The 14,427-nt window shown below is 40.7% G+C and overlaps 1 protein-coding gene across 2 annotated transcripts in view; it reads right to left on the bottom strand.

Annotated features, from left to right (window-relative positions):
- Nucleotides 1-5,208: 5,208 nt before the first annotated feature.
- The window catches only part of GNA12 (G protein subunit alpha 12), a gene marked incomplete at both ends in the record, with an annotated part of 30,379 nt that continues 21,160 nt past the window's right edge, over nucleotides 5,209-14,427 (bottom strand). The window contains 2 exons of one of the 2 annotated variants that reach the window (XM_079543055.1): nucleotides 5,209-5,778; nucleotides 6,677-6,727. In XM_079543055.1, coding sequence (XP_079399181.1) covers nucleotides 5,209-5,778; nucleotides 6,677-6,727 — 621 coding nt within the window. The remainder of the gene's footprint in view (nucleotides 5,779-6,676; nucleotides 6,728-14,427) is intronic. The other variant, XM_079543056.1, reaches the window with a different exon arrangement.

Genomic DNA, 14,427 nt, shown 5'->3' with positions numbered 1-14,427 from the left:
ACTCAGTCTTCAAGCGCCATCAACTTTTGACATCTGTGTAGGAAACAGCTCCCCTCTCCTGCTCCCTTCCAACATACTTTGGCTTTTTACCAGAATGCCTTCCTTGGAAGTCAGTGCTGCTCTTTTTCCCTCTGACCGTGATCATTTTCACATCAGACACAAGATATGACCTTTGGACATAAGCCAAGAGCTAGGTTGTCATCCTGTTTGCCAAGCCAGGCACAGAAGCACTAGCACTGACAATCTAGTACCTCCATACTCCCCACCCAATAAGACGACAAGCATGTCAACACAGACATTTCAACACTGCTTTCCAAACGCAGTTAGAAAGACAAAAGTTTAAAGAACTAAGATAAACTGCCCAACCACCAAGACGAGCAAAGAGAGCATCACCTGGTTAGGAGGACAGCAGTTTCAGCTCCAAGTAGCTCATTTCCATCCATGTAGATAAATCAGTGTCAAAACAAAGAAGTGCCCACTTCACAGCACAAAGCAGAGATCACTCCAGCTAATCACAAAATAAGTAATAGTAAAAAGCACAAGGTTTCGTATTGCCTTGCCAATTACTTCCTCAGTAGGCTAGACAGTCCTCACCTAGAAATGTTTGGAGTTGGGACTAACTCAGCCCAAATGTGGCCCAGACAACACCAGCCTGAGATTGCTGCCCCATAACCGATGCTCCATGTGCATCATTTACTAAAGTACGCATAGGTATGTTTTAAGGATGCTGCTGAAGCACCCTACTCACTGCTTCCTGTGTTACAGAATTAACAAAGAGTGTACCGAGGTAAAGAGTTGGCAGTGCTGTATTAAAACCCCTGACCTACATCGTGTGTCTTTATACTAGAAAAATTATCTGGAAAACAGGCTACTACTGAAGCTGTAGGAGCCACTATAGGTCTAATGATGGGAAGTCAGTGTTTGGCTTATATTTCAAGCTACAGGGAATTACACTGCATATCTTATTTTTGTCTCAAGCTGGCACGGATCAAGTTGTCTATCAACCCCAAAAGCATTTGATAGCACATGCAAAGCTAAGTCAGGTGTTCAGACTCACTACCTGAAAACTGAAGGGGTCTCTTACAAAATTCCCGTAGTTTTGGCTTCAGGAAAACTGAAAAGGTAGAGAGAAAAGACTGCAAAACATGAAGTTAATATCCAGAAACCTGCCTAAAGAAGGCAAAGGATGTACTTACTCAAATGACATTCTGTGTAGAATAGTTGTTTGTCACTTGACTATTCCTTTAATTCTGTAAGTCTTTACAGGTGACACTACCAGCAGTACTGAGCACCTTAGGGTGGGGAGCATTTTGAACGGACAGTTTTCTGTACCCAAACCTATTTCAGCTGCCCTGGTGGAATAAAATTCAAGCCTGCAGTGCCACAGACAGACGAGTTCTTCCTGCTCCACTTAACTACAGGAGTGCTTTTGTTTGGTTCTGAATTAGTGCACGTTCCTCCACTCTGCCTGGCTGAGGTTCTGGCTTCAGTCAGCTCAGAAAATACAAGTGAACACCTTCAGGAACTCCTTCATGCTTGTAACATGATTAGCTCTGGGTCTGACTCAGCAATATATCCCATTTTCAACTATTACCACATCAAATAATCTATGCTGCTGTATTGAATAGAGCAAGATACATTCTTCATTTAAAACTGAAAGGATCTTTGAGGTGTAGCATGAAGCTGAGTGGCCAGTAATTTCAGCTTCAGAATCAAGATCAGGAAATATTTAACCGCTTTGAAGTGATAACTGCCTATCAAATATGTCAACCCAATTGACTATGCTGTCTGGCATTGCCATCTAAGAACTGTTCAGAAAATGACAGCACTACAATTGAAGGAATTATACTGACTGATGCACTACATCAGCTCAAAACCAAATACAAAGAAGAGTTTGATGAAAGACTCCCATTTAATTAGTTTTTCTACTTAGAACTGCAAGATTACATAAGCCTCTCCTGCATGCACATGCAAGTGCTTCCTCTCTTTGTCCTTGGAAGAGAAGCCCATTTGCATCACCCCACCACCGGTCACTGACCTGCAGTATCAGAGGAGGAACAGCAAAATACTTTTTTTTTCCCCTCCCTCCAAGGAGTTGTTCAAAGTCCCCATCTGATTACAATCCTGCCTGTGCCCTATTTCCTGACTAGCAGATGAACAATAACCTCATTAAGTTAACAACAAAAAAGATGTTCTCCCCAGCTGTGTTTACCTGCAGCATTTCTCCACCACGTCACTCAATTTTTTGTCTCTTGCAAAAGGACCAAGCAACTGACCAAGCCTGTCCTGAGATGTTTGTACAACCTAAGTCACCCTAGTTCTGCTTTAATAACCCACTGATTTACCATAACATGGCTTTTGGGCTTTATTATACTGCAACTTAGTTTGGGAGAACAAACAAACAAACAAAATGCTTCAGTTGTGCAAGAAGTAGAGTCAGAATTTAGCAGAGAAAGACATTTACCTGCCACCTGAAAAACAATCCTTTTCAATCACAGTCCAAATCCTCTGCAGATCTGTGAAGTGCTTCACTTCCCACCAGCATCCTCCCGACCTTGGGTTGCTGATATGAACCAACCCTATCAAAGTTACACAGAAAACCCCCTATAGAGCCAAACTCTTTTTTTTTTCCTGCAGCTTAGAGCATCATGCCTACGCTCGTTTTATCACCAGACAGAGGAAAGGCAATGATGGGCACAAGGGGAACAACCTGCTTCCCTAAATCTTGGGCTTATTGTGCAAAACTGCTACAACACACAAGAAACCCCAAACACTAGCAAGATTGAGAGCTCAGTATGAGATAACTCGTTCTGCTTCATTTCCAGGTGCAGATCATATTAATTAAAATATATGTTGCATTATTAGCTCTGCTTAGAGTTTTAAAGCCATAGATGACAATGAAGAGAAAAAACAGAACAGGAAATTCCATGCTACACCTCCCAGGTAAAGCTACAGTAGATTGAGACTTTAAGCTGAGGTAATTATTGAGGAAAAAAAAATAGAGTTGAAAGGCTTAACTGATTTGAAAACAAGCACAATATTAGTCTGTTAGAAAATGCAGTGAAAGAATGAAGTCACAGCAAACTAGGAAATAAAATCAAGTCAAACTAGAAGTTGGTCAGCCCACAACTGCCTCCTCTTTTCCAGTGCCTTGTGTGAAGTGGAAGCTTCCATCAGGAACTCCAAGAAAAGCCTGAAAGAGTTGGAACAATCTCACTTCCCAGCTAACAAATGGACTAGCTTATAGAAATGAACCTTACACAATAAGTAAACTTACTTGCATTGCCAGGGTTGTAAAATCGAAATGTAATAAGCTTAAGAGTTTCTTTCTTCTGAATATTTGACACATGACATTTTTTCCCCTTCGAGGATAAAATTGAATACACATCTATAAGACAGACTTGGTCCTGGCAAAAATAAGACTCGTTACAAGAAAGCTAATTCCTGCTTAAGTTTGCTGCCTGGATTTTCCTGCCTGCAACTTTTCACTGCTTCTTACCTCAGTCCTGCGTTATGTAACACCCACAGCCACGTCTCTTCCACTCTGAAGCTGCACAAAGAAAACCCAATGATTGCTACAGTAGGAAACCACACAAACACACTGATACGAACATCTGCAGGCTTCAGAGGGGAAGAAAGATTCCAGATTTTATCCGAATTAAAATCCTGTTCCGTTGTCCTTTCATGTGTTTTAGACCGCATTTCCCATGGGATCACCAGCTGAAGGAAAACGCTGCTTGTTTTGACATGCCACTGCAGTCTCAGTGGGGAAAAGAACTCCAGGGAATCTGCTGCCTTTGTATGGGTACAAACAGCCCTTCAGGTTTTATTCTCAGATGAAAGCTATGACAAAAATTGCACAGTCAACTACGTCTGAAAGTTACCTAAAGAATAGCACTACAGTGCTCTGATAAAAAGGCAGGTCGTAAGGTTGTTCACATACCCCACTGTAATAGAAAAGATCTGATATGTCTGTACACAGAAAAGGCACCTGATAGTTACACAGATTGAGAGCTAAGAAATTAACAGTTCATATCAACGTTTTTCATAGCCTCTCGAATATACACAAACCATTGCCCAAATGGGGCAACTCCAACCTTGACTGTACTCAGAATTACGCATGCATTACTACTGGCTAAAGATCCCATTAAGACACAGATTAAGGGCTAATTTGACAGCAAGGTCTTGCTGTCCAAATGTATCAGTGCAGCTGTAAAACTGGGATCTCTAGGGTGTTCGGTCTTCCTATACAGTCAGCTGATGGCAACTAATCAAACAGTTGCTGTACTACCAAAACCTTTGCATAAGAGTTTAACCAGCTTTCAAACTTTCAAATATAGATGAAGCCCTGTCACGTGATCCTGAACCTTCACAATTACTGCCAAGCTGCAGGTGTGAGGACAGTGCTGGATTTCCATGGAGTACATCTCACTCAAGCACCCGCTGTGCACATACAGGGTCAGGTGCTCCAGCACAGGCTGCTTCACCAAGGAAATCAGATTCCCCATGATGTAATAATACCTTTTACACGTAGTGCAAAATAAGCCCTTCTCAAGCAAGGCCTTAACTTTTCATCCAATTTACTCCAACATGGGTTTCCTTGAGCAGTTTTGAACTTAAGCTTCAGGAGACTCATGCAAAACCTTCAGACAAGAGCTGTGCATCCACCTTAATTAGTAGATTCCAGTTCTGTGGCAAAACTAAACTGCACGCCAGACCTGGTTACACTCCTAGTGTTAAGAATGCAAGTTCCATTAACGTTCTCCAATACAGCTACCAATCTCATTACATTTAGGTTAGTTTGATCAATTCAGCACCTCCAAACTACAAAAAAAGGCAGATCGTACGACTAGTGTCTCTGAAAAATAAGTATCTCCATTTAAAACAAAGTGTCTTTCATATATGGTTTGTCAGATTTTTTTTTGTTTTCTAAGAAGGCAGAAGGTGGTTGGTTCAGCATTCCAAACTAGGTACAGAACCTACAACAGCCATGTTTCAGTAGTGTTTCTAGTCCAAATGATTCAGTAGCTAACATCAACATTTGACTCCTTCGGCCTATAGCTCCTCTGTTTTGACTGGCTTGTTTACAGCATTCCTGAGCCAAGTAAGTAGCATGGGTCCTACACCACATGCAAGGGCCATAAAGAAAGGATAAACATTTTTATCTAACCCTCCAGCAAATTTTAACAGGACATGGACTTCTCTCCTTCACTGCAACATAATATCCTTCAGATTCTCTTGAAGGATGGTGTCCTTCACAGCATGAAACACAAAACGGATGTTTTCAGTGTCTATGGCAGTGGTGAAGTGATGGAAGAGCGGCTTGCTACGGTTTCTCCTCTTTCTGTCAAAGCACTGCACCAGATAATGTTGAACATCATCTAGCCTGTGAGGGTCACCCTTGAAGTCCGAGAAATACTTCTTAATGCTGACAGTCTTTACCTTTTCCACAAGGAGATCCATCTTGTTGAGGAACAGGATAATAGAAACGTTAAAGAAAAGCTTGTTGTTGACTATTGTCTCAAAGATATTCATGGACTCCACAAGCCTGTTTGTGCGTCTGTCTTCCATGAGAACCTGATCGTATTCACTGGAGGAGACCATAAACAAGATTGAAGTTATTCCATCAAAGCACTGGAACCACTTTTGACGCTGAGATCGCTGTCCACCCACATCCACCATCTTGAAAGGTATTTTTTTAATGATGAAATCATGCTCTACTATTCCCTTGGTAGCTTTTCTAGCCAACAAAATATCTTGTTTGCTGGGGAAATAATTCTGTAAAAGAAATGAAAAGAGCGTCAAAAAATCCTTCAAAAATGCTGTTTAACGTTGAAGTACTGAATGAGAGAAAAAAATCAACCAGAGTCCTTTTTTACTTTTAATTATCAAGTGAAGAATGAATATCCAACTAAAAATAATGGACTGTCGAGTGTTTACCTCAAAATATTGGTAAACAGCTACCAGAAGGACCTATGAAAATAAAAATAAAGGACCAGCCGTCCTTTTTGCATCGTATTTTCGAGCTGAAGACTATTTTACCCTTATGAAATTCTTACCCACAGCGTTATTACCATTTGGACACTGCTCTGTAAGGCAGCGAATGGACTTTTTCTTTTAAATTGTACTTTTCATTGTTCATTACTCTCCAAGGGTATCCTGCAAGCTTTCCTGGAAATACAGTTCACAGTCTACGACCAGCAATGACAGCAACACACCCTACTGCAGGATCTGGCCCAGGCCACCACTGCAGAGCAACTTGTTCTTCACAAGCTCAGAACTTCTCCGGCTTATGAAAAATCACCTTCCTTCTTTTTCCTCCAAGTCTCCTGCCAGGTGTTCTCATCACTGATTCTGAATTTTACAGTAGTAAATGCTTTATTTGGTAGGGTTCGATTTTGTTGCTTTTAGTAGTACCAGCCATCAGAGCACCGAGAAGAGAATGAGCTCCAGAGACTACGTAGGAAGACAAAAATTATTTGCATAAATGCAGCTTCCATAAACAATATTTATCCATCAGAAAACATTAATCAAATACTAAGCTTCAGTTCCACAAGACTAAAGCTCATTATATCTAAATAACTTTGCTGAAATTTTTAATGCAACTTTTTATTATTATTATTAAGACATCAAGTGTAGCACATCCAAGCTCTCCGTTCAGAAACTGAAGTCTTACCAGCTGACCAATCCGATCCAGGTTATCCAGGAAATATTTCACTGATTCACCCTGTGGAGAAGAAGAGAGATGGGAAATCACAAATGGAAGTCTGGACTATACCTTGTTGTGCTTAAGGAGCTGCGACAATAGTAATACCACATAGTTTAGTTCACATAAACTGCTGATGTAAGTGAAGCTGCTATTATGTGCTACTAATGTCTGTAGGTAAAGCAGTATTTTTCTTAACAGTGCTCTGTACTTGTAGAAAAATCAAAGCTGAGTAGAAATCTGAAAGAAATGTTCCCAGTAAATTTTTAAAATGAAAAGGAAGCGTTACTGAAGGCAACTCTTTGCTTTGGAGTAAAGAATTGAGGCTTTTATCCCTTGTACAATGAATGCAGTCAACTGACGCTAAGTGGGAGTGAAGATGAACACCTCCATTAAAAACTAACCTATTTTGCTTAAAATTTGCAGAAGTGAACAAAAGCATATCCTAGAGTGGTTGACACATCTTTAGAAAAGTGAAAGACTGAAGTCACCCAGTATTTGTAATAGATTAACCCAGACTTGTTTGCCAAAAAATAAAAAATAAAAGGAGCATTCTGAAAGAATTTCTCTTCTACATGTAGTTGTCTTTTTAGGCTCAAGGGTTTTAATGAATTTGTACAAAATTCCTTTGCAGTTATATTGAACATAATACAATCAGTATTTTAAAACACATATATGTTTTTCAGACTGCTTGCCTTATGTTACACTCAAATCGAGGGCTCTTTGCACTGACAGAACCGACAGTAGCTGCCCTTACCAAGTTACTAATTTAGAAGGAGAACATTCTCAAAATATTATCTCACAGATTCCAACAGCAATATAAAACCTTAAACCTAACATTCCTCTCCATACCATAGGCCTGAGACAGTGGAATAAAATCATTCTGCTCCAGAACAGCTTGCAATAGATGCCAACACAACAGTTTATTCTGAAGAATCAGAATGGAGATCAGAGGATTGAGTGTACTGCACAAGTACATACTTTCAGCGTCAGGAACAGACAACAGGAAGCTGTAATTCACTATTTCTCAACATTTAAAACTGGAGTTCTCTTTTCATACAAGAGAGAATGTATATTTAGCTTCTATTTATCACAAAAGACTTACGGCGTATCACTAGCAGAAAGAAAAAAAACATTTTCAGGGGTGGGGGGAAGTTTCTAAAGAACAATTGCTCTAAGAGCTTCCTTACAACCATGAATTTTCATAAGGTGAAAGTAATTTCCTGTATTTTTTGGCACTGTATGGGATCAGAAGAGGTATCACAGACCGCATGAATAAGAAAAAAGGTCTTCCTGTGTTATTAGTCTTATTTAGGAGAGGGGAGAGCCCAAAAGGAAAAGGTCACCAAGGGAAGAAAAAAAAACAACAAAAACCCCACGAAACAAAAAACCCCACCTTCTCCATTGTGTTTTGTCCTACACAGTGCTTTTAAATGTACAATAAGATGGCAAACGGACTGTCTGCGATGCAACTTGTTCCTTTTTTCTATGCAGCTGCTCTGAGTCCTTGCCCTGTTCCTATGGCCTCCCACGCTGCCAACAGGAAACAGCTGTATGCACGTACACTGCTGGGATACATAAGCAAGATCACCTGATTTATGGCTTTTACCTGACTTCTGGCTTGTGCCTCCTCGCTTTTCCTGCTTCAGTTTAACATTGTGCACTTCTATAATAAGGCTGAAAAAATCATCTACTTATTGAGAAAATAACCTTCACTTCTTCAATGATTGAAGGAAACTAGATTTCTCCGGTTTCCCGTAAAGCCCTTCATCGTGTTGTAATTATGCCAAATTATTAATTCTGGAAATTTTTGAGCAGTAATTGCAAAATATTTGGATAGCCCAAGTCAGATTGATGGAACAGGTGTGATCAACATACGAGTGGACTGACAGATCTGAAGATGCCTGCTCTGCTCGCACAGAATTCAGAGATACTCACTGCTAAAGTCAAAATATCTGTTTCCAGTCAAAACAACAAAAACCCCCCTCAGCTCCAGAGGGTTCAGAGCTAAGAATAGCTCAGAACATTAAAGCACACAAACCTGAAGGAGGAGAAAACAGCAAAACACACACAGATGCTGAGAACTCCCTACTTAAAGATCGCTCCCCGATTAAAGCTGTAGCACAAGAATGCAGCAGCACGGATGCAGTTCCTGCTCCAAAGGCTTATTGTGTAACCTTGCTGTACGTTTCAGTCTGATTCATAGAAATGCTGCTTGCTTCTGAAGAGAGGGGTGTGGGGGCACATTCTGGTTCACCACGCAGGCAGCACAGAGCAATGGACTTGAAGGATAGCAAGGATAACAACGCCCTTCGAGTTATGAATTCCACGTAATGCAGATGCTCCTTTTTAGTACACAAGAGCACAGCACAGACCACGAGCCTTCCTTAACTTCTTGCTCTCTGCACAGGAGTTACCACAGGCGCTGGGATGATTCATTCTCCCACTGCTAATCTCTTCTCCCTCTGCAACACATATCCTCTGAGTAGCAGCTCTGCCAAGTGGGACCAAGTGAAGGGGTAAGAGATGCTGTTCCCATTGTTCAGCAGGATGAGTCACTGCACATCTGGGAATGGGGAATCAAGATACAAAAACACAAGGTCTAAAACAAGCCTGTGAGTTCTGCAGTGCAATATCACAATTGGTTTCTATTTTCAATTATTATTTTCTTCTAATTGCCCTATCCTTGGTATACAGTTTGGTGAAGCCATAAAAAAATAGTACGGTTTGCTGAAGGAGAAAGGGAGAAAAATGTAAACATACACTCTTGCTTCCTGAAACAATGCTCTAAAGCTCTTCTTTTATATCCCAGATTTTTGCGAGCATGGCGAGCAAAATTCTCAAGCAGCAAAAGTTGCAAAATTAAGATGACACATCTGCCTCATCTAATTCTATACATTTTGTATTGTATGAACGTCATCTTAATATTAGCTCCAAAATTACCACAAAAATAACAAATTGAATTCGACATCTCTGTGCCTTCAGGCGAGATTCATAACACAGAAAAAATCTCCCCAGTGAAATATTAGAACAAACTCGGCGTCACTTCCTTTGCCACTCAGCATTGCATAAAGCAAGTAAAAAACACTTGGGCAGCATTCCCAAGTAGTTTGCACTTCATGGAAACAAAATGCACAACAGATTACATGTAGGCTGCTTTAAAATACCCACAGAAGCTCAGTAATAAGAGATGTTCTGCAAGGCCAGAATGGATCAGTGTGTCACGAACCTTCAGCCAGTTATCCCAAGTGGCAGCTGGTCAGAACACAGACCATAATGAAACGTCCCATTGTGCAGTTCCCTAAAATACGTGCTCCTTTCAAACGTCTCCTTCTGAAAAGCAGTTCCTTCCAATTCTGAAAGAGTTGAAAGCAGATCCTCTGTTCCAAATTGGCTTTTTTCCTTTCCTCATCCCAAGGCCTTTTTGACATAATATTAATTTAGCCCTTCCTGACCATTCTGTCCCTAGCAGCTAAATTTAGAGTGGACAATTTAAGGTAGACCTGTCAGCCTTCGCTTGTTTCAGATGATGAATTAAACCACACAGGAAGGAAACTTTATACTTCAAGGAACATAAAATACAGATCTGAACAAGATTCCCACAAACACAGAGACACACAGAGAAACAGACACTGTAAGAAACAACCACAAACTGCATCTGACTCTGCAGAGTGGAAGCAACAGCAACCAGACTATAAAGGCTGTGGTGTTTGCAATGCACCCTGCGTGTAGAGGTTGCAAAATGTTCAGCACAAGGCTGAGCAGAGGAAATCCAGGAGAACACAGAAGCAAGCCTGGAAATCTCCAGTTTTTAACCTCTGAGATCTTGAATGCACAGTTGTGTGGTTTAACTCTTGGGTCGGCCTATGTGGAGTCAGTTGAGCTCGGTGATCCTTGTGGGGTTCCCCCAAATTCAGGATAATCCACGACGCTATGATTAGGATGGACTTGAAGCATTAATACACAAATCTCATCTAAAGCTGGTCATTATATGAAGTATTATTCCACCGTGTCTGCCAAAGACACACACTAACAGAAAAGACAAAGCTACTTTGAAAGTAATACCTGTGATTTTCAGACAAATACAGAGATCTCATTTTTCTGCATTTTCTGGAATTTTGATCACCTGTTGGTCTGAGAGGTTTGAACATTACAACTCCAGATGTTTTTTAAGGGCAATATATCCAAAGCAGAGGCCCAAGGGAAGAACAAGGTTGTTAACACTGAAGTAGAATAAAGCAACCAGGAGACCAGCGTTTGAAAATGCTGGAGTCTGTTAGATCAGCTACTCTGCCATATGTTGAGATAAAAAAACCAAGATCTCACCAGCAAAGAGATGTAGAAAATGCTTTCTTAAGAGAGACCTGCTGGCTCAGCATCATAATCCATGTAACCTCTACAAGTGAGCATGCAGACATCTCCACTTTCCACACCCTGGTTTGGTCCAAGAGAAAGAGTAGCAAACCCCGAAGAACCAGGTTTAAAGCTCTCATGAAGGGTAACTGTAAATAAATAAAATTGCTCATGGAAGAATAACCTGCTCTTTCAGCAAGTCACTCCTAAATCTGTACTTCTGCTCAGCCTCACTATTAACAGGGCAGAGTTAGCACAGCCTCAAGCACAAACCCTCCTCTACAACAGCTGAAGAATTCTAAAGCATTATTTTCTCAGGAGACAAGCGTGTCTGTGCTTGCTCAGAATCCACTCAGAAGGATGCTGAAGTAACCCAAATTGTCCCAAAATGCTGAAATGTTAATGCCTGTTCCACGCTGTAATTTTCTTCTGCAGATATTATCTACATCCTGTCTGGGCACTCACGCTTACTGACACAAGACAAACATTAATTTTTCAATCACCAATTCTAAGACAGAGATTTAACCATTTCTCATTATTTAAGCCATACTGAACTGTAACTACCAGGTTTCTGCAACTTCCTCCTTAACAACAGCCAGAGCTGCTGGCTCCCATCCAGCAACTCCAGAGCTTATCCAAGTCGCCGCTATCTGTACCCTGCAAACATACCAGCTACAAAACAGACCGTTTGCTTCTAAGCTTCTAAAAACTACCTCTTCCTTCTGCTGTGTGGTCATACAATGTGAGTATCACATGTTAGAAGACTAAAAATATTTTAAAAATCCATTATTTGTCAGCTCAGTACAAACAGGCAATGCAAAAATCTGCTCGTCGGTCCAAGTCAGGATGGCTTTCTATAAACTCATCCCACTTTGATACATGACACATTGGCTGAACTGTATGCTTTGCAGCATATGAAAAAATATGGGATCGAGTATTTATTTCATTTTTCCCAGAAGTCCAGGCCATTCTGAGCTCCCACACCAGCAACAAGAATTGAGGGTCCTGCAACAGAGTGAAGTTATAGGAACACTTAACAGGAGCAGAGTTCTTGTGGTGAAGGGCAACTCCCACACAGTCCAGCTTTTTACAGCAATTAATTAAATACATCACCTCTTTCTGGAAGCTGTGCAGGGAAAAAAAAAAAATCTCACATTTTTTCCCCCAAATTCTAGGTGTTTCTTCATCAACAGGATGTAGAGGAGATAGATTACTCAATGGTACGTTAGCAATTCTGTCCATTTGTCTCAAATATGCACACTAGTAAGTAACTCTAGGACAAAAGGAATTTTCTCTCAGACTAAGGCAAGCTCATCCTCCAATCTAGGCTTCAAGAGACATTAGCACAGATCCCTGTTGTTCTGATTTTACCTTTTCTTACTGTCTCTGTAACTGCTTCACTGACCTACACTGTCAGGAAGAAAAGCAGGTGCAAATAACAAAGAAAATAGTACCAACCACACACAAAACAACGTTGCAAACAGCAATGTAAAAGAATTAAATCACTGCTTTTATTATAATTATTTTTAATTCTAAAGAAAGCCTCAGCCAGACTAGCACACGACAGTGATTTAGCACTTCCTAGCCCTCAATGACTAGAGACTAGAAAGATCCAGGGAGCAGATACAAAGAGATACAGGCTGAGTTCATGTGGAAGAAACACAGTTACGGTTAAAGAACAGCAGCCTGATGGCTGTAGCCAACATCAATGCACCCAGCTCACATACTCCTCTTGGCACCGGCGGACAACAGATCTAGTCCTAAGCATCCATGAAAGGATTCCTTCCTGTTTCCCTGCCAACAAAGGGAATGCATTGTGTGGAGCTGCTGCAAGAACCCTTTCATCTCAGACACCGGAGGTTCTTGATGAAGTTCAACTAATGCTCGCCAGCTCAACTTCTCATTCCAAGCACAGGCAGCTCAAACGCACAAGGGAAGGCAACTGAAAGCAGCGAGCCTGCCACCATTAAAAGAAAGTTCTGAGCTGTAACTGAATAGACTGATCCAAGTTCCTGGTGAATGACTGGAAAACGATCCCATTTATTCTCAGTGGGCAGCAGCCAGGCAAAAAAAAAAAAAAAAGTGCATTTCCAATGAATGAAGAGTTTAAAGCAGCTGGGTGTTTCTACAAGCCATCAAGAGTAATGCAGACTAATACACAAAACCATTAGGCTGCCCTAGTCCCCAGCTTTGTTTTCTGCAGCAGTATGCAAACCTGAAACTTGTTTTTGTTTACAGAAGACATCTGCAGAACTAGAAAAGACACCGACAGAAAATATTACCTTATGGATGAACCAAGTCAGCAGTGCTGGCTATCTGATCAAGACGAAATCAGTTTACCAGTGAGTTTCCCTTTCAAATCTTATCAGATAAAGGGATGGGAAAAGAGTATCTTAGATTTTGTGGGCTGAAGAAAACAGCTAAGACTAGTCATGAGAGAATGTTGAGCTTGGACTTTTCCATGGCAGGCAGCCAGCTGGAAAGCTAAGCAACTTGAATGCATTTACAACAGGAATAACCTCGAGTATCACACAGAATGAGACTTCCTACTCTACTTCTAAACCAAAGCATTTGTTCCAAGGTGCCCTTAATGCTCCATCTGCTGCATAAAAATCAGCTCAGACATCTTTTAATGCTTTTTTTTTTTTCCCCCTATGTTTGTTTTTAAGATAATTAAAAGGACTGGAAAGTCATTTATCCCACACATTTATTTGAAAACTTTATAGAGATTTTCTCATTTTGTCTGTATGCATACAACTAAGATGTAGATACAGCACAGATTAAAACGATAATCTTGCAAGATTCAGAAAGCTGCTCAGTACCTGAAAGTTACACCTGAGCCCTTTGACATCCTGTAACCAAACTGTCACAAAGCTCAGGCTTATTAGAAATCACTGTGGAGCTTTCCTCCTTCATAATATCATAGATTTGTATCAAATAGAAAGCTTTATTCTTATTCACCCTGAAACACAAACTCATCTGCTTTATAAGAATCAAGCGCTTTAAACATATTAAAACAATTCTCAAGTAAATTACTAATAATTGAAATAAGTGACTTGGAATAAGTGACTTGCATTCCATCCTTAAGGCCTGATTTACATGTGTAGATTAATCAAGCCACAGTGCAAACTAAAGCAGGTTTAACAATCTTCTACAAGCTGCTGAGCAAACTGGCCTATTGAAAAAAACCCCAATTAATGCCCTGGTCACATTCTCCTGAGCTGCAGTGGGGAAGCTGCCCAGCCATGTGTACAGCCACCTGAGCTCCTCGCAGCCTAGAACGCATACGCTGCACCAGAAGAAGGACAACTGAAAAAGAGGATATAATGGGTTCTTCTTTTGCCTCCTGCCCAATAAATACACCTCTA

Source organism: Tetrao urogallus (genome assembly GCF_951394365.1).
Source record: "Tetrao urogallus genome assembly, chromosome: 15".
Lineage (NCBI taxonomy): Eukaryota > Metazoa > Chordata > Aves > Galliformes > Phasianidae > Tetrao > Tetrao urogallus.
The sequence above is the reverse complement of the archived record's forward strand: the minus strand, read 5'-3'. Positions and strand labels throughout refer to the sequence as shown.